Genomic DNA, 25320 nt, shown 5'->3' with positions numbered 1-25320 from the left:
TGCCAAGTGGCTGCACAATGGTGTATGATGTCATTAATTCATTTAAAAAAAGGGATATTTTAATTTTCCAGCCTCTTGCAATTGTCAAAATAACATGTACAAAAACATTTAACACAAAACTAAAAAGAAAATCTTTTCAAAAAATAAGTCTCGCTTCCTAAAAATTGTCTTTGTTTGGTTAAAATATATAAAAAAATCATATTTAAACAGAGGGACAACATTTTCATGACTATAATCGAATCCAGAAACTAGCGCTCTTTTGTTGTGTACAGTCTACTTTTAGGGCATTTTAATAGAGCCGTTCCTCTGCGTTGTACAGCTCATGTCAGTAGCTGTATAAAAAAGGCAGAAAGTAAATACATAAATGAACACAAGTTTTTTTCCAAATCAATATAAACTAATGGAGAATTGTCCACTCTGTGATAAATGGTATGGAATGAGTCCTCACCTTCTGCCTCATCTCACCCTGACCTCTAATCCTCACTCTCCTCATCCTCCACTGTTGTATAGATGACCTGGTTCCTGCGTTTGATTCTGGGAGTTGTGCCTCTACTGCCAGGAGCCTCGGTCTCATCGCTCGTACGTTTTAGGATACGTACAGCGGCGGCATCCTCCTCATCGCCCTCACAGTGTCCTTCTCTTTCTGCTTCAGAGTGCGAGCGGGGGACTGCCGGGGTAGAGTGGGCGGGAGGCGGCAGGTTCATTACAGACAGATGAGTGGGTGACAAATCAGATTTGGGCTCGGGCAGAACCATACGGTTGGGGGTGTGGATTTCACCTACAGGTGCATCAGAGAGCTCGTCTCCCTTCACTGCTGCTTTTGAGTTAGAACCCTCAACCTCCTCTTCCTCCCACTCATCCTCTATTGTGATCTCATCAGGATTGAATGAGCTCGACAATCCCGAAGTGTCGGTCGGGTACTCGCTGGGCTCGTCCGCGCTCGCTACGCTATGTCCATCTTCATCCTCCTCCTCCTCCCCTCCAGTACTGCCCTGAACTCTCCCCAACTCATCGCCTCCCTGCCCACACTGGGCGTAGATGTCTGTGAGACCTAACGTGGCGCAGAGCTCGGTCGTCTGAGGGTTGGTGCTACAGCTGGGGGTGGCATGGGGCTGGGGCCTGTTGGGGTCATAGGATGGCACAGTCCGGCTAAAGTTGTCTGGAATGGCAAGTTCACCGCTGAGATCCTCCACCACCTGCATCATAGCTGCTTCTGAAGGTCTAAAGTCCCACCTGATGGTTATAGACAATGTTATAAAAGACAGCATGAACCAAAACTGCTAGCCCAACAGCTGTGTCGTTATGTTTAAGTAAACTGCAAAAGTATGAGAAGGAATCGTCAATTTGAACAAAAATAATTTTAACAACTTTTTTAAGCATCAATAGCGAACACTATGTTATGCTCGTCTTGTCTCATAAGTCAGTAAACTGAATATGAAAAAGAGAAAACGCTTAAAAGCACTTTGCAATTTCTGCCGCTAGGGGTCTCTCGATCAAAACAACAGCAAAAGACGCAGTTTGATGACGTTGTGAAGTAGCATGGCATTATGGGAGTTGTTGTCTTCACTGGTAAACGACCACCATCGCAGATGAAAGTCTATCTTATGTTTTATTCATGTAATGTACCTTAACCATTACTTTACCATTAGATGAGTTGACTAATGTTACCCAACAGCTGTACTGTAGCTAACGTTATGTGACACATTCAGTCTTGGTGTAGCCCAGCGCTGTTATGTTATGAGCGTGTTGAACGTTGTTGTAACATTATAATGTTCCTGTACGCATTAGCTTGATGGCTGGTATGAGCCACTTGTCAAAGTAGCACATTGTAGTAAGCTAGATAATCATTGAAATATCATATCAATAGGTACAGGCCTCTTCATATCCATGAGTGAACTTTGAGGAACTCTTGGGTACGTTTCACCTGGATGTCTCATTTTCACCTTTGCTCTGCCTGTAATTTTAAGCCTAAATATCAGTGTACCGTTCGTGCAGGCCGTTATTCTCTGGGGGGTTCCAGGGGTGAGGGGTAGTCCTTTGCAGACTGTTGGTGGCCTTCAGTATAGCAAGCCACTCTGGATCATACTCAAGACCCTCAGATGAACCTGGTCTCTCTGGAACATCCACAATCTGCAACATAAGTGTATATATGATTGCTTGGTATTATCTCCATTACACCTTAAACTAGACTGTGACCTTTGTATATTTAAGGGGGAAAAAAAACTCTCTCTCACCTGTAAGAATTCCCTGTAGGGCAGACATTTATCCAGGGACAGGAATTTAGTTACACGTGGGGCAGCATTACCTTTAGGCTAAGGACAAGAGAAGAGTTGGTGTATCAGAATCAGAATCAGAAATACTTTATTGATCTCTGGGGGGAAATTACACAACACATTTGTGTAGTAGATTGGCACCCAGAATTACTGAAATCATAATCTATAATGTATCAGCGGCTAATACTGACATTAGCAGCAATACAGCTAGCTGCAGAAAAACTGTCACTCTCACCGGATGCTGCATAATGGCAGCAAATTTCACATGGAGATGTGCAGAGAACCAGTAGCTGGGCTGGAGGTGAGCTAGAAGCTCCTCAGCAGCAGGGCTGCCCAGAGTGTTGGACTCCACTTCCTGACGCAGAAACTTCTTCTTTCGCAACAACTCCCCTGTACTTCCATAGTAGTAGATTCCACGAGGCCAGTCATGGCTCATGAAAATGTCTATGGGCATCTGGATCTGAGTGGAAATAAACGTTTATGAATCAATATACATTGTTTAGATAAATATATTGACAGCATTTTGAGCTGCTGTGTGCGAGAGAACAAGTTGCAATGTAAGATATTTACCTGTTTTAACTTGAATACCTCAATGTTTCGGATGTGGTATACACTTCGAAGCGTGTCAGAATTGTATGGAGGGAATTCATGGTGACCTTCAAGAGCACACATTTCTTGTAAACATACTGCAACGTGTGTAAAACCTCCACCATTTAGACAATCAAAAAAAAAAGACTCACCTCTTCTGTAGTCACGTGACTTGAAGATCCCAGATAAGCCACCAATTCTAATCCCTTTGTAGCGAATAACACCAGCATAACCTAGGGAAATATGGTCATGTCAGGTCGGGGAATTCACAGATACAGACAGGTAGACAGAATAATCACATCTACTGTCTGCTGGTCCCTACCCAGATAATAAATGTTGGGTGCCACCCAGCCTCCATAAGGTAGCTCCTGCAGGTGGTTGGAAGCCTCATGGTTGCCTCCAATGAAGATGGTCAGGACTGGAGCCTTCTTCTCTCCAGAATAGTATCTGCAACAAAGACAGTAATATTAAAAGTTTTAGATGCTCTCCGTCACATTTTGCACTTTTATACAACATTGGAAAAAAACAAAACAAAACAAAACAAAGAACTGACTTGTAAAAGGTCTGCATCGTTCTGTACTTGGCTGGTACTGCCATGCACTTCATGTCTCCTTCATTTCGCACTGCTTGGAAGTCTCCACAGCAAAGCAGCAGGTCCACTTTTACCCCTTCCTTCTTCTCCAGATAGCCGATAGTCTCGTAGATCTTGTCCAGCTCCCCATGGCAACAGCCTTCTACTGCAATCTTCATGCTGCGCAAAGAGGTAAGCTGTGGATCCCCACAGAAAACAGGGAGGGTTGGTTTGTATTTTGTGCCCGCCTGGGGGCTGCCAGCCGCCACACACAGGGATGGCGAGGCTCGCTCCTTCGTAGATAATCTTTTGGCGATCTGTGGAGATAAAAACAAAATGATGCTATTCCTTTCACTAAAACGTATGAGTCATGACAGGAGAGCAATAATATAGTTTTAAGGTCAGTAGGTTGGACAATTAAATGTCAAGTTTGTACAGGTGGAATATACATGGACGTGGACACAAAAACCAGACAATGGAAAATGAATTATATTACTCATAAGACTGATACAAAAAGCTGACTCCTATTAGGTTACACACACATCAACAGTACTGTCAGTCAGTGTACAGAGAGCTGAAATAGTAGTTGTTTGTTTTATCTTGGATTGTCTTGGTTAAACAGTTTCTCTGAATACAAATAACCACTGGTTAAAATGATACTGTACAGCTCTTGGTGGCTTACCGTTGGCTTGAAACGTAATGCCAAACCAGCTTTTTGTATCTGACAACTGGGGCTGCTGCTGCTACAGCTACTTTCGTACGTGTAAACAAGGCCTTGGCAATATGAAGTCTACTCTGTGTAGCAACGTCCAGCTACGACACACTATTAGCAACTTTAACGGCAAAGACTGGCAACAAAGCAGAACATGCAATAGCTAGCTAGGCTACGCAGTTCATCTAACGTAGCTACCGTAACGATACATCGTGTTGAAACGACCCGACAGCAAACATCGAACCATGCATCTCGCACGAGCACACCAGAACGAAATAAGCTAACAAACTGAAAACTTACGGTGAACGAATGTTTTGTCCAGTTTTGTACGTCGTAACGTTACAAACTTTTTCTGAAAATCATGTTTATGTTACAGATGACCAGAGACACCATAGAACGAATTTTCCCACCTCGCATTTACCCCTTGAAGCGCATGCGCAGTACGTCACCGACTTAAGCAAACCGTTTGTGATCATTGGCAGCAGATTCCTCAAAATACTTGTGGACTGCAACTATTTATATTTCTGTATTCTGTATTGTATACACATAGCCAGAAGTGGTGTCTGTTACACAATCTGTTTTTTTTACGTATATTTTTGTATCCATTACATGGTTCATATGGGGTTAAGTTATTGTATCGAAACTAACTCAAAGAGACAACCTCTACGTCACATTTATAAACAAAATTTACTTAATTCACAAATCCACTGTCTGACAGACAGCTCGCCAAGTTAGCGGTGTTGTTTTTTGTTGTGTATCTGCTGCTAGTGTTTACAACCGATCCCATAGAGGAATATAGTTACCTGTTCTTATTATAACGCTAGCGAGGAGTTGCTTGATTTAGCTGCAGTTACTTTTTTAAAAGCCGCTCACAGCTGCTCTGGGGGGCGGAGTGTCTGCAAAGTGCTGCGCCGATTGGGGCGCTCGATCGGGGGAAGAGAGATGGCGTGCTTGTTGGAGGCCCCTCTCCGCATCAGTGTGCTGTCTGTGAGTGTCACTCTCATACTTTCAAGTAGCATTGTCAAATTTACAGTGTGCTCACTCCAACAGTGAGTGGTTAATGTCATTTGATCAGTCATATAAAGAAGCTAGGAGCTATCAAACTATGAAGGGTTTATGCCTTCTGTTAGCTTGCAAGCTAAGTTAAGGGCTTTGCAACATGTAGCACAGTAGCGGTCCGCCTACGTAGCTGATGGTGAGAACGGTTTTCATCCTGACCTCGCCCGGACGGGCGGGGACGTTCTGAACATGTGAAGGGATGCACGCGGTTAAAGTGTCCGTTCGTCCCGTCGGTGTATTAAGGAAACCAAACCAAACGAACGAAGTACCTGTCAGTGTCACTCGGAATGAGTTAGCAGCTAACTGCTAAGAGTGAGAGTGCTGTCACTAATGATCATTTTGAAAATATCCAAATGCGTTTAAAATATTGCATAATGCACAGTGGAAAATAAGTAGCAGGAATTAGCTTTTTATTCCGGCCATTCGATATTTTTTTGCCTTTAACCTTTGCAGCTTGCTAATTACAATAGCAAACTTAACGTTGTTAAGCTAGCTAACATTAGGCGCTCAAAGTAACGTTAGCTAACCATTAGCATACGGTTAAGCTAGAGAAGCTAACATAACTCACTGATTGCCCACCTCTTGAGTTGTCGACTGGGTAAAATTAGCTCTGTCGGCAGCCGAAAGACTACCAATTAGTATGGCAACGTTATTGTAATTTATTCTAGCAGGTGATAATGGCTGTCAGGTGTGACTTGCTTTTAGTTAAATGGGCACCTAAAACGAGCATACTCAGGATTGCACTGGTGAAACGCCCCCCACGTTAGGTGCATGTAGAAAGGAGACTTAGTTTTAGACCCTCCAAGATATTACTTGGTAACTTTTATTTTATTAGACCACCTTTACTTTTCTGAGCATAAGCAGCTCCGTTGTTGTGTGTATTGTATTTGTCTGATTAAAAAAAAAAGCTAAAATAAAATGAATGTACATCAAAGACAGTCGGTTTATGCAGGTACAGAATGTGCTGAGCACCTTGTCAGCAGCTTGTTGTCAGCTGGGTCATGTGGAAAGTTCTGGTTAAAGCTGTCAATGATATAAACAAAGTTTTCTGGTGTCACATGTAGCCACTGGGTGTCATGTATAACAGCTTTTAAAGGGCCCTGCCATGGAGGCTGCTGTATGTGCCAGTGTGCGTGAACTGTGGGTCTGTCGGTGTCTGCAAGCAATTAAAAAGCCTTTATTTTAATTTTGGTTAAATGATCACAAATTGATTGTTTAAAATTGTGCTTAATTGCTGTTGTTTTTCTAATATTTGGAGTTTGGTAAATGCTTTCGAGTTTTCCAGCAAGAAATTAACCTGTAGACAGACATATAGTTTGACAGGCTCTTTCTCTTAGCTTTCCAACTTAACTTGTTTTGTCAAATTGTTCTTCAAATGTAAAAAGAAGGTCTTTAAGTATGAAGTCAGTAAGTCTTCAAATCTGCACGCTACATTTGTTATTATAGATTGTGTGTGTTTCTGTATGTGAGAAACTGAGCAACGTACAGTCTCATTGACTTTCGAGCAAAGTAGCCCAAGCTTGGAAATGTGTGTATATATGTATATATATATATATATATCAGTGAATTTTGTCACTAATGTTCTTGTTGCATTTGTCCTCATGCAGGAAGTCACTGCTACTAGTCGCCATTATGTTGACAGACTGTTTGACCCCGACCCACAGAAAGTGCTGCAGGGAGTCATGTAAGTACAGCAGCACTTAATAAATACTTTATTCAGCCGGTGCTGAATTGTGCTAAAATGTGTTGGTAGAAGTAAGTCCACACTCTTCCAGCTAATCAGCTGTTGTTAATGTCTTTAACAGGTCGTCGATTGAATTTGCTATAAAAAAAGTACTTCTTTGGAATATCATACATTTATTCTATAGAATACATTACTGATGGTGGCGTTCTTGAGTGAGCGTGACCTCTGTTTACATGCTCAGGCTTTCATGTGACGGTCTATTTCAAAATGTATTTCACTCTTCAGTGTGACTTCATATCGCTGTCTCACTCTAACTCACTCTCTTTCTCCACCTGACCTGGACTCTGACTATTTCATCGTTATTTTTAACTTCTGAAGAGACTAGCTCTGGTTACGGCTTGTACCGCTCCACTAGCCGAGCACCTGACTGATCTGACTGCCTGCTACAGCTGTACTTTTCCACTAGCCTCACTCACCTGCTATTTGATATAATCTGGGGCACTTGCGGAACAGAGGAAAACGCTGCATGGAAAACAAAATGCACTGAATACAAATGAACGGGCTCATTCTTTGTCCTACAAGAACATGTGGTGCATCTGCTTGACGTAAACTTTTCTCTGTTCCAATTTGCAAATGACGGCCTGGTTGACCTTTGTCTGCCTGGTGTCTTTATAACTTCTCAGACGATCTAGCTCATGTCCCCTGCTGTCTGCCCTTCACACTCTCTGAACAGTCTGACGGCTATTAGCTGAACTTCCATTATCAAAGGACACCACAGGGTGAAACGTAATGTGCTGTACTTAAAGCATGCTTCTTAGTTTTAGAATAAAAGTTCCTTTTTTCTCCTGACCTCTATGTCTGACCTCAGTGACATGAAGAACGCTGTCATAGGAAACAACAAGCAGAAGGCCAATCTGATCGTCCTCGGGGCCGTGCCGAGGTATGTGTCAACATTTTTTTATTCAAGTAAACTGGAGATGCAGACATGACGATGGTGGTACATAACAGGGTGCTTAGCGCCCTCTACAGTGTGTTTGTTCATTGGTTCCAGGTTATTATACCTGCTCCAGCAGAGCTCGTCCAGTCTGGAGCTACGGACAGAATGTGCAGTGGTGCTGGGCAGCCTAGCCATGGGCACCGAGAACAACATCAAGTCCCTGGTGGACTGTCACATCATCCCTGCCCTTCTTCAAGGTTCACACACACATACTCATGCATGCAAATACTTACTGCAGAGGACAACACCTTTGGTGACCTGCAGCGGAACACACCTGTACAACACCTGTGTGTTTTTTTTTGCTCGCAGGTCTCCTGTGTCCGGAACTGATCTTCATTGAAGCTTGTCTTCGATGTCTCAGAACGGTCTTCATCAGTCCAGTCACCCCCGTGCAGCTGCTCTATACTGTAGGTTGCCTTGCACATGTTCTGCCTGCTATATACATGAGCGCCAGTACGTAACCTGCCTGGTTAGCAAGCACGCCGTGTGCAGAGTACCAGTCTCAGTGTTAATTAAGTCATTTATATTGTTGTTATACCATTAAATGTGATAATTACATAAATGTGTGCATCAAATACATTCATTCATATAACAGCTTAGCTTAACATACATTTAGCCTGTTGTGCACAAAACTCTATGCCTCGACAAACTGTAATATTTAGATCGGACAAAACTGTTGTGCACTAATAAAAGTTTAAGGCTGCATGGATTCATTTTTGGCCACTAGGTGGCCAACGCTCAGCCGCTCTGTAAATGGTGCAGGCTGCGAAACCAAAGCAGTGAGCAAAAAGAGACCAAAAGTTTAAATCTCAGTCGCTTCTGTACCACGAGCCACCCCTTTCACATTACACATACGTTGGGTTTAATGATAATATCACGGATATTGACGAATGCGTATTTAAATGCATGAAGAACACGTCTTCAGTGTTTGTTGTAGCTTTTGAAACACACAAATCCATACAGAGTGCAGGTGCTTATAAGCTGTATTCGCACTGATGTTTATGCTTCAGATAGTATCAGTTAAGTGTACCTCTAAGTGTGTATTATAGCAAGGACAAGGCCAGTTCTAACGCCCTTCCTATTTCTAAATTAAATTTGTATATATATATATTTTTCTTTTTTAGGACCCCACTGTGATTCCCCATTTAATGTCTCTACTGAGCCTCTCACAGAGAACCCAGGAGTACATCACACAGATTTTCTCCCACTGTTGTAAGGTATTTATTGGTATTTGCTCACACACAAACACAGCGGAGTCCATCACACTTGTGGCCAAACCAAGATTCATTGCTGATTGGACGTTTGTTGTCCCCAGACTCCGGAGCACCAGACGGTTCTTTTCAACCACGGCGCCATCCAGAACATTGCCCCTCTACTTATCTCGCCCTCTTATAAGGTATACGGCTGTTTCTCTGTGAGTGTATATGTTGGACGATAAGACCTTTCACACACAGTTCTTGGTCACCTCTGTATATTGCCCCCCCCCCCCCTTCCAACCTCATTACCTCTGGTCTCCAGGTCCGGATGCAGGCGTTAAAGTGTTTCTCAGTCCTGGCCTATGAGAACACTCAGGTCTCCATGACACTGGTGAATGGTGAGGAAATTCTCTTCTCGTCTTTTCTCGTCTCTTCTCTTCATATGAGCTTCACTTTTCAACCCCAGTGTATCTGCATTTTTGTTGCCAGTGCTGGTGGATGGCGAGCTGCTCTCTCAGGTATTTGTTAGAATGATGCAAAGGGACCAGCCCATTGACATGCAGCTAACGGCAGCCAAATGGTGAGTGGCGGGAAACCAAATGAATTATTCATACATATGTTATTATTATACTATATGTTTTCTTTGAATGTGACTCCTCCTCCCTCTTCTTCCGTCCCAGTCTAACGTACATGTGTCGAGCGGGTGCCATCAGGACAGACGACAGCTGCATAGTCCTAAAGGTCCGGCTTTTCTGAGACCTCTGCAACTGCGCCTCTGCTCATCATCGTTATTGTTATGATATTCTATATTATTATGTATTCTCTCAATGGCGCTTCGTTTAGTTAACGTGCGTGTTACTTCCTGTTCTTCATGCAGACCCTGCCGTGCCTCGTGCGGATGTGCAGTAAAGAGCACTTGCTTGAGGAGAGGGTGGAGGGGGCAGAGACGCTGGCCTACCTGATGGAGCCCGACGTGGAGCTGCAGAGGATCGCAAGCACTACCGACCACCTGGTGGCGATGTTGGCCGACTACTTCAAATACCCCAGCTCTGTGTCCGCCATTACTGACATCAAGAGGGTGAGGCAGTGTTCACGTTCATGTGACATCCTTATATCGAGGTGAAGGGTGGGCGGGTGGGGGGGGGGGGTGCAGGTGTTCACCAGGTGTTTAATGTGTGTTAGGGCTGTAACATCAGACTAATGAGAGTGCACAGCCAATGCTAGCAACACTGTGAAGCTGTACTTTGAGCTAAACGCTATGCTAACATGCTAACGTGAAGCAGGTAGAATGTTTATCATGTTCATCGTCTTAGTTTAGCATGTTAGCATGCAAGCATTTGCTAATTAGCACTAAACACAAAGGACAGCTGAGGCTGATGGGAGCATCATTAGTTTTGCAGGTTTTCAGAGCCAAAAAAATGATAACCACTATTATGTTTTTCTTAATGAGGCCAACTTAAAGGCAATTATTATTATTTTTTTTAATAAGAATAGATTCTTCTTTTAATTTTGGCCAGTCTACTATAATCAGCTGTGACCCAGTAAGCCTTAGTGTCATATGCAGCTTTTTGTTTCCCAGCAACTAATAAGTGATGCCAAGGAGGTTTTTTTTTATTGATTTATGTTAGCGTGTGATTATAATCTAAATGTTTGAGTCTTTTATCAACGCCAGCGATGTCGCTTGTTGCACCAGTTGACTTTCTGTCCACTCTGCCGTTTGCAGCTGGACCATGACCTGAAGCACGCACATGAGCTGAGACAAGCTGCTTTCAAACTTTACGCCTCACTCGGCTCCAACGACGAGGACATCCGCAAAAAGGTGACCTCTCCTTGGGTGTGTTTTTTTTTGTTTGCATATGTAATCGTGCCCACGCGTTGTTTATATTGTAATCCATCCTCCTCCTGTTTTTCTGTGACTTCAGATTACAGAGACGGAGAACATGATGGACAGGATAGTCAGTGGCCTATCAGAATCCAGCATCAAAGTCCGTTTGGCGGCTGTCAGGTACGGTGCCCCGCTTTGTCTTCCTACGCTGACATGGCTTGACCAAGAGTGACCCTCTCAATTCCCCCCTCGTCCCTGTACCAAGAATTTAACTGACACTGTGAAGCAAAATTCAGTTCTACGAAATTTGATGAGCATTGAATTGATATTTAACTTAAACTGTGCTGTCATTTCTTCCCCTCTGAGATAACAGGATATGTATTACTTTCTAATTTGCATATTTCTTTACTGAGAGGTCTTAAGACGCTTTCCTGTTTCTCTGCATACAGTTCACCCTCTCGAATCCACATGTCTGTTTACTCTTTAGGCTTGTTTTTAAATGCATTGAAGGGATATTAAAATGCTGTCGATTTAATTCAGGTTTTGTTGGGAATCTTGTGTTAATATCAAATCTGGATGATATATCAAACCAGCCTTTTTAACTGGTTAAATGTCTACTAAATACCAAGCAACTGTGTGTCTGTTCATATTTGTTTTGTTGTTTTTTTGGGGGGTTCAGGTGTCTTCACAGTCTTTCGCGGTCGGTGCAGCAGCTGAGGACCAGCTTCCATGACCACGCGGTGTGGAAACCCCTCATGAAGGTCAGTGGACTTTTTAAAGAAAGTTTGACTGAGTGCACGCAGCAAAGCACGTCTCTGTACGTCTTTGTATGGGGAGAACTTGCATTTGGGTACTTGTCATCTCTCAGGCTGAATAAATAGATGCATGCCGACTCACACGTGCTGCTTCTGTTGTATGCAGCTGTTGCAGAACGCCCCAGATGAAGTCCTGGTCATGGCCTCTTCTACACTATGCAATCTACTGCTGGAGTTCTCACCCAGCAAAGAGGTACGCGCTCTCTCTCTCTCTCACTCACACACACACACACACACACACACACACACACACATATTCATAACACTGCAAAGAGAACAGATTGTATTACTTTAATACTGAGACCATTTGGTTCTGTTTATCTGCAGCCCATCTTGGAGTCAGGGGTGATCGAATTACTATGCAGTCTGACCCAGAGTGACAGTCCTGCACTGAGGGTCAATGGGATCTGGGCCCTGATGGTAAGTAGGCTTCTTACAACCAAGTCCTGGAAAGTTTATTGAATGGACCAGGACTGTAAATGTTTTGGTTTTTTGTCTCATTTCCACAGTGAGTTAGAACATAATAAAGCAGATCCATTGCTGTGTGTGTGTGTGTGTGTGTGTGTGTGTGTGTGTGTGTGTGTGTGTGTGTGTGTAGAACATGGCGTTCCAGGCAGATCAGAAGGTGAAGGTGGAGATTGTCCGGAGTTTGGGTACAGAACAGCTGTTCCGGCTGCTCTCAGACCCTGACACCAATGTGCTGATGAAGACCCTCGGTTTGCTGCGTAATCTGCTGTCAACGCGGCCAGTGAGAGACACAAACACACACACACACACACACAAGCATTATTAGAGACTTAAAGCATTATTAATGTACAGTAAATTCATGTTTGGAGAATCCTTTTGAAAAAAAAATAATAATTTGGAAATGACAGCCTTGAATGAGGAGGGTTTACTGGTCATTGAATTTCAGGAATGCTGCCTTTTTTTCCTGGTTCCTGCGGTCTTTAACATCCTTAGAAACAGTGTGCACTACGCAGTACAGTGTAGTATTGTCCAAATCCATCTCATGGAAAACAAGTGTGTGCAAAGTAGCACCCTTCTCAGGTTTCAGTGCTGTCACAGGTCAGCATGTAGGCTGCCTGGACTGCCGTCAGATGTCCCCATGGGGGCTTCTATGGCACGTCACAGAAAAGTTGTAGTAGTTCACCTGAGCGGCAAACCTTGAACGCTCCATACTGTCTGCCCTCCCCCGTAGATATCGACACACATGGCCCCCCCGTATGTGCTGAATTTACGCAAATTCTCCAGAAATCTTGAGTGCGTCATGCATACCGATTCTGTCTTGTTGTCAGCACATCGACCAGATCATGAGCTCTCACGGGAAGCAGATCATGCAGGCGGTGACCCTCATCCTGGAAGCCGAGCACAGCATAGAGGTCAAAGAACAGGTGAGCCCTCCATGTGCTTCACGCCTACACTTTCGGACAGAATTCGTCCACACGGCTGCATGAAAACGCCGCATTGCAGAGTCGTTTTTTAACATTCTGCAGACGTGATTATAGGCTGTCCGCCTGGCGTCACTCTTCATTCGATCAGGCGTGTCCAGTGGTGTGGTGGTATTTGTAGAGCTGGAAGCACATCAGAGAGAATCCGCTGGCAATTTTTTTTTTTTTTTTTTTTTTTTTTTTTTTCTTTCCTGAATCACAAAGAACAAAATGTTCAGATAACAACACTGATGTAACACTTCTCTTATCTGTCAGACGCTGTGCATCCTCGCCAACATCGGCGACGGCAACACAGCCAAGGAACTCCTCATGACCAATGACGACATGCTCCAGAAAATCAAATACTACATGGTACTTTTATATAAAACCATCTAGCTTCCCTTGTTCTCTGTTGATCTCTGTTGCAGCATGCATACTGATTCTCAACTGCCTCCTCTTCACTCCCGACATGTTGATCGCACAGTGACCAGATCACGGGAAGCAGATCATGCAGCATATTGTACCAACTGAGGACTACCCTGTTGGTTGTTTAGTAGTTAGACATCTTGCTGAGGCAATGTGACCTGTGTTTTTGTTCTGTTTTCTCCTCGCTTGTAATTTCTTCTGACTTCTGCCGTTCCCGCAGGGGCATTCAAATGTGAAACTGCAGCTAGCTGCCACCTTCTGCATCTCAAACCTTATCTGGAATGAGGAGGACGGTAAGGGACACACCACACAATGGGAAGGGAGGATTTAAAGAAAGGGGGCCTGGGTTCAGACAGGAGGAAGAGGAAAGGTTTGTCATTTAGGTCTGAAGGGGAAAAAAAAAAACAAGGCTCAGTATTTATCACTCCGGATCTCCCAGTGGCGCTCCACTAAACCGAGCCACCTTAGCTACAATGCTAATGTTGCTAGCAGTAGATTGCTACATTTCTGCGTGCTGATAATTAGCCAAACAATATATTCGGAGGGGTTTGGAGAACCTGAACTCTTGTTGTTGCTTCCACAGTACACAAGAACATCATGTGTCCTCTCCGGATTATAACGAGAAACATCCTTTTTAGACGCAAAGTGAATTTTGTAGTCTACAAAACGTCCATTATGATGCACCAAATTCTTAAAAGAAATTCCAGAGCCACTAATGCCCTTTTTTCGGAGCCGTGTTCATTTTAACATTATCACGAAGCTGAAATGGAATGTTAGATGTTGGCAGATGCTGGAACGAGCGAGTTTGCTCTCATTCATCATGTGTTCTCAGGTTCTCAGGAGCGTCAGGACAAGCTGAGGGAGATGGGCTTCGTTGACATCCTGCACAAACTCACCCAGGCCTCTGACCCCAACCTCAGTGACAGGTGGGCCAGAGTAGCAAACCATAAAACACAGAAGATTCTCATCTGACATTCATCACCTTTCTGAGCAGAGTGGACTGATTCTGTCTCTGTCTGTCTCTGTCTCTCTCTCTCAGGGCGAAGACGGCGATGCAGCAGTACCTGGCATGACTACAGAGGGGAGAGATCCCCTACTGCCAGCCTCACTAACAATCGCCGGGAGGACACCTGCCATTGGTTCTTTTGTTTCTTGCTTTGTTTAATCTGGAGGCTTGTTTTGTTGCACAAAGACACCTTTTTTTTGGACCCGTGGCTGGCCTCCCTTCACCTCCCACCCACCACCCAATACCACCACCCTCAACCCAGGCTCAACAGTTTTGCTCACTCCAAACCTGATCCTGGAGCCTCTGAGACCGTGGTTGTTGGGAAATCAACGGTTAGGAGGGGTCCTCTTGTGTTTTTTTTTTTGTTTCTTTCCAACAATGAAGTGAAATGTTTCCTTTTGGGACTTTGTGATTTGTGATTTTGAGATCTTTTTCCTTTTTTTTGGAGTGCAGCAGCCTGACACCAGCGCCACCGTGGTGCTTTTTGGACTCCTGATTGTGGACTACGAGGTTTGACACAAGAGCAGGGCTGTTGGACAGCAAAGCTTCCCAGTTTTATTTTTTTAATTTTTAATTAATATTAATATTAATGTTTCCTTAAGGCGTCGCAAGCAAGGACACATTTGGAAAAACACAGACTGCCTATTTTGAAATTTTGGGTGTTTTCTTTTTTTTTTGTGGATACATACCTCGTAAATATATAAATATATATAAATATAAACATAAATATATATTTTTGGATTCTTATTTTCCCCTGACCCTCTGTTTGTTTTCATTCATTCTCTCTGAACCATGTTTCTCGGCACAGCAGGGTGAATCCACTGCAGTCTGGTTCAAGTATGTATCTGACTGTGAACACGGTCTGTGGAGGAGAATAAGAGAAGAGAAATGTATTTCCCCTGATGATCTTTTTTTTTTTTTCTTTTTTTCTTCACCGTGGTGGTTCTGCGTGCACTGGAGCCTGTCACTTCTGTCCAATATCCTTATAATCCCAATGGGAAATGTAGTTCCAGGGTGCTGCCAAGTTACTAATTAACAGGCATGAGCACACAGAGCACCAGAGATAAGAGGATGCATGTATCCTCACACCTCTATTGAATAAGACTTCATGTCTGTTGCTGTTTCTGCATTGTCTGCAGCAGCAGCAGCCCCCCCCCCCCTCTACATTCTGTGTGTGTTTGTCAAAAGGGATAAATGAAAGCTCCTGGGTTTCTTTCCCCTGGTGTGTTTTGAGAAGCGAGCGAGGACAGAGTAGATGTCAGGAATAAAGGAACAACAATCTGAGACTGGCCCCTGGGGGGGTAAGGCACTAAGTGGATCCACAGCAGCAGAATCAAGTGCTACTTTGTGTCATCCCTCTATCATATAATTTCTTCTCCCATCAGGATATTTCTAGAGTGTTGTTCCTTGGCATTTCAAACCTTACTGAACTCTGATAGAATGAATGTTACCATCGAAAATATATGCAGACCTGAAGAAGGATTTCTTCTGTGTTGCGTCTTATTTCTCCTTGGAGGGGTACAGTATGGTATACGGTTTACTTTCACCTTTTAAAAAAACCAGCCCGGATTAGGGCAGCGGACTCCGGGGGTCCTCCCTGTGTTGAGTCCTCTGCAATCAGATGTAACAAATCCAGATGCAAGGATTCTCTCTCTAATCCACATAAACGTCTAAAGAAAGCACAAATATATATACAAGTACAGATGACTTCCCATTTAGTTTGTATTGCAGCTGATTGTTGTATTACCACCGAGTTCGAGTCAGAGGTAATTATTAGTTTCTCTGAAAACATACCCAGCAATGTTTGAAAAACACAAATATGTATGACACTTTACGTTAATCTGAGGAGATTTCCAAATTCCAGAACACTTTTTTTTTTTTCTAGATAAAGAAAAATCGTATTTTCTGCAGGACAAAAACGATTTTTAACCCGTTTCTCCCTCTGTTTCCTAATTCAAACAAAGGGCGAAATAGTTTGCTTAATTTGTACAACGGGAACAAACCTTCTGAAATTGTATTATCAGTCACATTTGTTTATATTGCTACTTTGTTTATTTTATAATAAATAAGGCATTCATATTTTTTTAACACGTCATTTTCAGCTACCAGGATCAGGAAGAAAAACAAATATATATATATATATATATATATCACTTGTTATATATATATATGTATATGTACAGCGGTAAATGTTGTCTTTATTTTTCAGAGAACAGGTGCTTACCTCTGTGACTCCAATGTAATGCCAACACACGAGGCACAAACTGGAGCTCATGTTTCCAAAGACTTGCACAGGAGTCTGACATCTTACAAAACAACACGTCTTTATTGTTGTACAGTATGTAATCTTGGTAAAGTTCTTATGTAACAGCAGTCTTTAATAAAACACATCTTGAAACCCAACCGCCTCCAAACAGGGCAGGCAGTGTGTCTACTCCCAGAAGCTCTCTCTCGGGCCCTCGACAGCTCATAAACAGGCACGCTCATGCAAAAAAAGCTGCGACATGCATTTAAAACCCCTTTGTGTGCCCGAGACCCACCCCAAAGTAAATCTTCGTATTTCAGTGTGTAAAGAGTCCAGGTAGTCCCTCCCCTGCTCCCATTACAGAAAATAGAAACCAGACATCTGACTGTCTATATTACAAGTAACGTGGTGCACAAAGCACCTCACCGAAACAAACAAAATGTACAGATGTCCTGAGACCTCCATAATGATGCAGCCTGGGTATTGTAGTTTCAGGGCTAGGCTGTCGTCTCGTACCAGCATTAAAGCTCAGAGGTTGGCAAAGGGGTTGGAGATGATGAAAGCGAAGATATGCTTTATGTGTGTGTGTGTGTGTGTGTGCTACATAAGAATTGGGAAGGTTACACTCAGTCAAGGAGTTGGATAGTAAACCTTCCTCTCCGGCCCGTTTCTGTCAGATCTCCCAGACACGTAAAACATATTTCCTCGCTGCTTTCGTCAACAAAAATAAATAAATTCACAGCCTGAATAAATAAATAAATTAGTTACATTTGAGATAAAGGTGCAAGTGTTCGCTGTAGGTGACGCTGATGGCTTTCTACGTGGAATTTGATCCAAATGCTTTCCTGCGATGAACAGGCGAAAGGACTTTAGGGAAGTCTTCTGTCTTTGCGTGGAGAAGGCACGAATGGCTGGATGGCTAAAGCTCAGGAGCGATGTGGGAGTTTGCTATACAATCCGAGAAGCTGGTTGTAAACAGTCATGATGGTGAGAAACGGTTATCTATGGGTGCCGTTGATGATGCTCGCTCCATGAATCTTGCTTTTTGTCTTTGGCACACAACCCAACCGCTAACCCAGACGTTCGGGTCTACACTCTTAACAGAAGCGCTGCCGCTCCTTTTCCATGCTCATCCGTTGGCCGGACTGTGTACTTCAAACGTCTTCACAGGGAAACAAAAAGTGGACGTTTCGGTTAGAAGTCAAAACCAATTTGAACATCTTTGTATTTTTTTTTTTTTTTTTTTGCGAACACGAGTGATGGCCGCCTGTGTGACTCTGAGGAGATGGTTGGATGTCGGCTGTTTACCTCCACCAGCCCGGAGGCAGATGATCCCATCCCTCCCAAGGGAGGTGACCTGAGACTGAATGAAGAGTTTACATTCCCAGTCCCAGTCCCAGTCCCAGTCCCAGCGTGGTGGCTCGCTGTTTCCCGCTGAGATATGTGTGTTTGTACCTGCCCTTTGCGGAGGAGGAGACATCCATACTGGGTTTAAAAAGCAATATTGTACGTCCAGTTAGCTGGAAAGAGCTGAGTTGGGCTCCAGAGATCAAAGGAACCAGTTAAAAAGATGTGCTCGGGTCTTTCGTGTCCCAGCAGCCGCGGGGGTCGACTGATGCTACTGAAAGGGTTGATACTGTAAGACAATTTGTGCTGTTGTAGTTCTGCGGTTGATCAGTGCGGTAAAAAGTACTCCTCCACACTGATGCGCTGACAGCTGGCACTGTGTCTCGGCCTCCCAGGTGTGTTTCGGTTTACCTGTCCGTCCTTTTAGCACTTCCTGCCTGACAAATCACTTCCTGTGTGGAATGGATCCAGCCGTCACTTTCCCTGATCTGACCTCCGCTGTGTCCTTTTTTTATATCTCTTTCATTCTCTGCTGCTTCCGCTGCCATCTGTAACCTCTGCTCAGCTTTAACGCGCTCATAGCGCCGGCTCCTCTTCATCAATGAAGCTGATGTGCTCTGTGGAGGACCTCCCCTCCTCCACCTGCCGTCCCCGCTCCTGCATCTCCATCTCTTGGGGATGAGCGACGTGTCTGGCCTCCCTGTGGTGCAGCTGTGAGTTACACCAGTCTGGGGTGGTCTGGGCGTCTCCCTGCCCTCTTCTTGCACTAGCAAAGTCCAAAGGCAGGGAGAAGGTGGAGGGGTGGAGGGAGACGGTGGGGGAGAAGAGGGGGGCGGAAGGGGAAGGCCTCAGCCGATGGACTCCAGGGGAGGATGTGAGTGATGGGGGAGCGGAGCAGTGGGAGGACGGGGGAGGAGGGGTGTCCTGGGAGGGAGGCGGGGGGAGCAGGCCTCTGCTGGCACAGCTGCCGGGTCGGGATGGGTGGGGGCCTTGGCAGGGGGAAAGGGATGGTGAGGAGGAAAAAGACATGGAGAAAGAGAGAGAAGGTGAGTTGGTGTGAGAGGCCAGGGGGGGCTGGTCCTGCAGCGAGGGCAAAAATATCCCGTTACTGGAGGAAGTGTGGTGGCTACGGAGGACTGGGGATCCCTCGGGTGAGGGAACGCTGGAGTGGGTGGGGCCCTTGATGTTGCCCCCTGGGGGTTTGGACGGAGGCTGTGGCGATGCTGGGGAAGATGAATTAGGCCTTATTGGTGAATGAGGAGTTGGGAGAAGGCATCCTGGCAAATCCACACCCTCTATGTCTCCACTGTCCAACAGGGAATGAGTGTCAGGCCCCTGGAGGGAACAAGGTGTGGCGGGCGGTGGCACCACGAGGCAGCTGCTTGTTGATAGCTGGCCGGCACTGCTATGAGGCGGGGTTAAATTTGGCATCATGGTCATCAGGATTGGCTGCGGTGCTGTCTGGAGGAGGGGTTTGAGCAGGCGTGTCATTTCCTGCAGCTCCTGACTGAGCATGGAGACCTGTTTAGAGAGACTGTTCATCTGTGTGGTGAAGAGACACACACACACACACACACACACACACACCAGAAAACAAGGCGGAGATCAATTAATGCAAATGCTATATCAACTTTCTTGTTGCTCAGGAGGATAAAGGGACAGGCGGGGGTGCTCACAAACATATCTGACAAAGTTAACCCTTATTTGTATAAAGAGTAATCTGACACACACTCTGCTTACAGAATGTTGACAGACAGCAGCAGCATTTACTCAGACTACAGAGAGCACGCTGCCTGCACTCACAGAGCTTGTGCCTCTGCTGAGGCAGCACCCCCCCCCCCCCCTCCCCCTCAATCTTCTGTCTCAATAACAGAATTTTTAAAATTTGCATCAGGAACTTTTTTTGTTTTGCATCGACAGAGCACGCATAGTGATCACAGACTGCCGTGTATCCAAGTTATTTAAACAAGACAAGACAAGCCGCCACACTGTGCCAGCGGTGGAAGAAGTACTCTGACAGACAGACACCAGACGGGACACTTTCTTTGTGAGGCGGGGTGTGAAACCACTGGTTTAATCTTTAACAATGTCTAATCTGATCTAACGCTCCTCCAGAGACTCGAACTACGTCGCCGCTGTCAGATAAATGCGGTGAAGTAAAAAAAGTGCAACATTTCCCTCTGAAAGGTAGCAGACGTAGACGTAGAGAGTGTGTACCGCCTGTCAACTAAGTTTGGCTGCAATTGCATGGCGCGTTCCAGGGTTATTATACAGGCCACATCTTGACAAATGTACCAAACTACAGGAAAGACGTGCGGTTCGTCATAAAATAGATTAAAGGCATCTTTTGCAGTGTTTTATGTACAGTAATACGTTTGGAGAGGAATGGAACAATGTGTTCAGTCAGAAATGGGACTATAGAGAAAGACTTGTGCTTGTGTAGCTCTCAGTTAAAGACTTATGAGCCTGATACACGGCCACATGGTGGTGTTATACACACACACACCTCAAACCCGGCTGGGGTTTTTTTTTTTTTTCTCAGCCCGTCGCATCACTTTCCACCAAATAGGCCTTTTCCCACAGCAGAGTGTTACTTATAACAGCAACAATGGCTCCGTTCCATTCAAGTGTCCCAGTAAGCCACGACAGTGTGACAGTGAGGGACCCCGGAACTCATTTTATTATTTCTTTTATTCATTTACACCTCACTGTGACATGAAAGAGGCCAACTGCAACGAAAGCTGTCACGGAGTTTGTGAACTATTCTGCTGACTAACAGACAAACAAACACAGCTCCTTTGCAGAATTAATAACTAGATGTGTAAACAGGAATCATCACCATCATCATCATCATCATCATCATGTATCAACACTCACCTCCTCGGTCAATTTAGACACACTCTGCTTGATCTCAGAGTGCTCCCGGGTCCCTACACACAACACAAACAAACAAACGTGTGTGAACATTAATCCTCAATTTGTCTGCCAGAGAGGCGAAACACTACTCTACTGTGTGTGTGTGTGTGTGTGTGTGTGTGTGTGTGTGTGTGTGTGTTACCCTGGTACGGGGAGGGCGGTGCCGCGGGTGGTATGCTGGGACTGAACTCAAACTTCTGCGATGACGTGGAGTTGGTCTCTGTTTCAATGCCGTCCACGAATCTATGCAGAAGAGAGGGATTAAAAGTGGGAGAGCGGGGCGCATGGGGGGGGGATGTAAATCAGAGGAGAGGAAACAAAAGTGAAAGAGCACTCGTTACAGTCTGTATCTGTGTTGGCTGCTCACTGTCACACACACACACACACACACACACGGAAAGCGCTCTGTCAGCAGGTTTTTTTTGTCCACACGCCACGGCGCAGTGGACAGGGTGTCATTAATCTCTGCGCACACACGGACACGTTTGCCTTCCATGTGCTCACGCCCCGTCCTACGGTGTGAAAGAAGCCCGTGCCCCCTCCAACAGCAGCCAGGCCCCGTGTGATCCACCAGCACTGTACCCTACTGGTTACCATGGCAGCCAGACACCTATGCTGCAGTGTCAACTGTTCCTTCTTTTTTTTTTTCCAGCAGTTTGTGTGTGTGTGTGTGTGTGTGTGTGTGTGTGTGTGTGTGTGTGTGTGTGTTACCTGGGGCTGAGCTCAGGCGGCACGCTGCAGAAGCTGACCACCGGTATCTGCAGGGTGGTGGGGCGGGAATGCTCGGCGGGGGCGCGGAAGGGCCTGGGTGGCAGCAGAGGGGAGCGCAGGGGCGAGCTGAGCCCCCTGCTGAGACGCAGCGGGGAGCGAGGAGCTCGGGACACGGAGTTCTGCTCCTCGTCGCCCTCCTCATCCTCGCGGATCGACGGCAGCTTCTTCACCAAGCCGCCGTTGCTCTCCCAGTCCACCTGAGAGAGACAGAGCGTGCTCACAAGCGTGGACAATGATTGAACTGAAGAGGGCCAGCTGTGGTTTCTTGAGAGGTTAGAAACGGGGTTTGAACACATGACACAGACTCACGGCGCTGGGATAATTAGAGCGCAGTGTCACGCCTGTACCAGTGGGAGGCAGACAAAGACAAGAGTTGATGTACTGTACTCGCACACACTCCGTCCTCTAACAGAGAGCACAGCCCACCTCCCCCATATGCTTAAAAGTGGGCAAGCGTTTAGAATACATCATTTTTTTGGGACATTTTTTAACCCCTTTTCCTTCATAGTTGGACTTTTTAGCTGTAGATTGACGAGGCGACCTTCCAATATCTATATATTATATTTTCCCCTTCCTGTAATTAATATTATTACAGCTATTTTTTTTTTTAGACCTTTGCATGGGAAAGATGTAAGTGTTGGTGAACTATGCTAAATGAAACACTGGCTGAAGGTTTTATTTACTTTGCTTGCAGATGGATTATTAGTGTATGATTTATTGTCTGGCGCTGCAATCTGTCTTTTGCTTTTGTTTTCTATTGACATGTGGGGAATAAAACATGAGTTATCCATGAATAAATGAGAGAAAAGAGGGCAGAGTACAGCGCGTGCAGACTGAAACACGCAGTACAATGCAGAGTAAAGCAGCTGCTCCATTTGCAGACTTGATGTGTTTGGATTTTACAGTTGTGACTTTAAAATGCAACAAGATAAGTTTCACTTCTTAGGTTGCTGACATTACAAGCGACTGGGGAGAGCCTGAGCCTGAGGGATTTTGTCAGATGGTCAAATGTTAGAGAAGGGGGGGGGGGGGGGGGCGAATGGCAACTAGTTCAATTCCAATTATTTCTTATTTTCTATTGAGTGAATATTGTTTTGCCTCCGTCTTCGCCGGAAAGAAGCCTGTCATGCTACATTTAATACAGACTGCTGCGTCTGACTTTTCCTCATCACTTTCTCCCGAGCAGACACACACACACACACACACACACACACACACACACACTCCCCCGGCAGTTACACTCGTCCCTGTTCCCCATCAGCTATGTCCCTGCTTATGAATTGAATAATTTAGGCTGACTTCAGTGTTGATGCCGGGTCGGAGGAAACTTCCAGAAATGACTAGCTAGACAAAACAGGAGAACGAGACGATGTGCAAGTTAAAAGTTCCGCGTTAAAGAGGCAACAGCGCAAGAGCAGAAAATACATTTTGTTTATGATGTCTCACAACAGATGTGGCCAGATGTTTGGTGTGTGTGTGTGTGTGTGTGTGTGTGTGTAGGTGTGCTTGTGGCAGCATTTTAGAGATCCTGAGGTGAGGGGTCCCCTTCACAACCCCTTCCCACTAACTAGTGTATTTGCGAACATCCCCAGAAACCTGGATCCTCAACGGCGGCCTCCGGACTTCGGCGCTCAGAGAGAAAATGGGACGATAACCCGAGTGAGGAAGAGTCTTTCACGCATACCGTCGTTCCAAAGAAAAACAACGATTATGATGTCTGACTTGCACGTCCAACTAATTCATTACCTCCACGTTAAAAAACATCAGCTTCAGCGAGGACAGTATATATTGCCATTCTCCTCCGCTGCCTTCAAAGTAATAACGCCGCTCGTGGCCCTAACACGGAGTGATCGCTGCGGTGAGTAATGAATGTATTTCATATCTCATCATTGCAGACAAGCCAACGCCCCTCTGCTTTCCCTTTCCCCCTGCTCTCTCCCACTCTCCTCTCCCTCCATCCCTGCCTGCTCAGCATACTCCCCCCCCCCCCCCCCATTGGCCTCCTGTCAGCCCCCCCCGCCCCCAACCCCCCCACCCGCCCCTCCCGTGCCACCGTAATGTATTTTTAGCTCTCTTGTTCTAATCTTAGCTCGCAGCTCCGGAGGAAAGCAAGGAGCCCTCTGCGATGCGGGGGCGTGGTAAGCGTGCACTTGCCGCGTGTCGGCGTGTGCTCGTCCCGCGTGTGAGCGCGTGGGTGAGCTGGAGTTTGCATTCGCGTCGTGTATGTGTGATCGGGTCAGGCTGTGTGCAGGCATGCGTGTAAGTGGATGTATGTAAGCTGTATGTGCGCTTGCAAGGGGTAAGAATGAACAGAGTGCTCTTTGTCTTATATTTGGTGCAGCGGTGTGTGTGTGTGTGTGTGTGTGTGAGTGTGTGTGGGTGTTTGTACAGTATGTACAGGTGCAGGCAATATGTTGTCTTCCTGTCATGTTTCTGGTGCAAAGATTGATGAGCACACACAACAATCTGTAAAATCCCTCTCTTTCTGCAGCACAGCTCGGTGCACCCAGCCGACTGGTCGCTCTTGCACATCGCATTGTTTGGCCCAAGGCTCTCGGGGTCGTGACCGTCAGTCCTGTGAATCAGCAGGGGAAGGGGGGGGGGGGGGGGGGGGCACTGAAATACAGCCATCACTTAGATGATGGATCTTATGCTCCCTCGTCTTATTCTGACAAAAAATCTTCTGCCTTCTCCGTTGCTTAATGAGCCTTTTCCACATTTGGTACCCAAATGGTTCCTCTATATCGTCCTTTTTTGTTGCCGTCAACATTATCATCAATCCGGTGAGATTGAGATTCTTGATGTATCTGTTCACTGGGGCAAGGAGGTGCGAGATATCTGCAGGCTTTTTTTTTTCTCTCCCTCTTTTCCAGCAGTCTTGTCTCACATACATATGCAAACACACTATCCTGGTATCAGGAGGGTTTTGCATACATTACCAGGATGGACAACGGCAACCCAGACCAAAGATATGGGCAGCAGCAGCAGCAGCAGCAGCAGCAGCAGCCTGTGCATTTGGAATCGTGCATCCTCTGGATACTGCGACACGCACACATATGATATGTGCACACATTTGCACCGTGCTCACACTCTGCAGTAAGCGTGCTGTGCCTTAGAGAAACAAACGGCACTGCAGTGGAAAAGGAGAAATTGAGGAAGAGCAAAACAGAAAATGAGAAAGTCCCCCCTCCCCTTCGGCTCTCCTCCTCCTCCTCCTCCTCCTCCTCCTCCTCCTCCTCCTCCCCCGCTCTCTTCTCCTCGACTGGCTGGTCTATTTATATCGAGCAGGATCCAATCTTAGCAGCAGCTGCGGGGGACTGAGCCAGTCAGGGACAGCCCGTGCTTCCCCACTGCACTATTTTTAGCAACAGGACAGCTTCAAACAGCAGCACTAAGCTATTCTTGTCCCCATGTTTTGCTCCCTCTGCTGCTGCTGCACCAGCCAAAGGTGCAGGCTGTGTG

General features: G+C 45.6%; 3 protein-coding genes across 6 annotated transcripts in view; 1 reads left to right on the top strand and 2 right to left on the bottom strand.

Moving 5' to 3' along the window:
• Positions 1 to 99: 99 nt before the first annotated feature.
• Positions 100 to 4534, bottom strand: dbr1 (debranching RNA lariats 1). The gene is made up of 9 exons (XM_070915112.1): positions 4445 to 4534; positions 3415 to 3749; positions 3184 to 3308; positions 3014 to 3094; positions 2844 to 2929; positions 2509 to 2733; positions 2235 to 2312; positions 1985 to 2130; positions 100 to 1233 (listed from the first exon to the last, which is right to left on the bottom strand). Exons 2-9 carry the CDS (start codon positions 3609 to 3611, stop codon positions 474 to 476), a joined length of 1698 nt encoding a protein of 565 aa, XP_070771213.1. The 5' UTR covers positions 3612 to 3749; positions 4445 to 4534; the 3' UTR covers positions 100 to 473.
• A 552-nt stretch (positions 4535 to 5086) lies between these two features.
• On the top strand, positions 5087 to 16061 carry armc8 (armadillo repeat containing 8). 4 transcript variants are annotated; one of them, XM_070914430.1, is made up of 22 exons: positions 5087 to 5131; positions 6811 to 6887; positions 7756 to 7827; positions 7939 to 8081; positions 8194 to 8291; positions 9009 to 9101; positions 9200 to 9280; positions 9403 to 9478; positions 9570 to 9660; positions 9761 to 9821; positions 9958 to 10158; positions 10804 to 10899; positions 11003 to 11085; positions 11585 to 11666; positions 11827 to 11913; positions 12048 to 12140; positions 12319 to 12468; positions 13016 to 13111; positions 13424 to 13519; positions 13794 to 13866; positions 14406 to 14499; positions 14613 to 16061. In XM_070914430.1, the coding sequence occupies exons 1-22, from the start codon at positions 5087 to 5089 to the stop codon at positions 14644 to 14646; spliced, it is 2022 nt and encodes a 673-aa protein (XP_070770531.1). In that variant the 3' UTR covers positions 14647 to 16061. The 4 variants fall into 4 exon arrangements, with proteins under 4 accessions (XP_070770531.1, XP_070770530.1, XP_070770532.1 ...); XM_070914429.1 differs by having other exon boundaries at positions 13794 to 13881; positions 14400 to 14499; XM_070914431.1 differs by lacking the exon at positions 9009 to 9101.
• Positions 16062 to 18747: 2686 nt separating this feature from the next.
• kcnh3 (potassium voltage-gated channel, subfamily H (eag-related), member 3) overlaps positions 18748 to 25320 on the bottom strand; it is a 103477-nt gene continuing 96904 nt past the window's right edge. The window contains exons 12-15 of the mRNA XM_070915177.1: positions 21799 to 22055; positions 21230 to 21330; positions 21049 to 21101; positions 18748 to 19713 (exon numbers count right to left, since the gene is read on the bottom strand). Coding sequence (XP_070771278.1) covers positions 18748 to 19713; positions 21049 to 21101; positions 21230 to 21330; positions 21799 to 22055 — 1377 coding nt within the window. The remainder of the gene's footprint in view (positions 19714 to 21048; positions 21102 to 21229; positions 21331 to 21798; positions 22056 to 25320) is intronic.

The sequence above is a fragment of the Enoplosus armatus genome, chromosome 11 (genome assembly GCF_043641665.1).
Source record: "Enoplosus armatus isolate fEnoArm2 chromosome 11, fEnoArm2.hap1, whole genome shotgun sequence".
Lineage (NCBI taxonomy): Eukaryota > Metazoa > Chordata > Actinopteri > Centrarchiformes > Enoplosidae > Enoplosus > Enoplosus armatus.
Note: the sequence above shows the minus strand (reverse complement) of the source record. Positions and strands in the feature narration are given on the sequence as shown.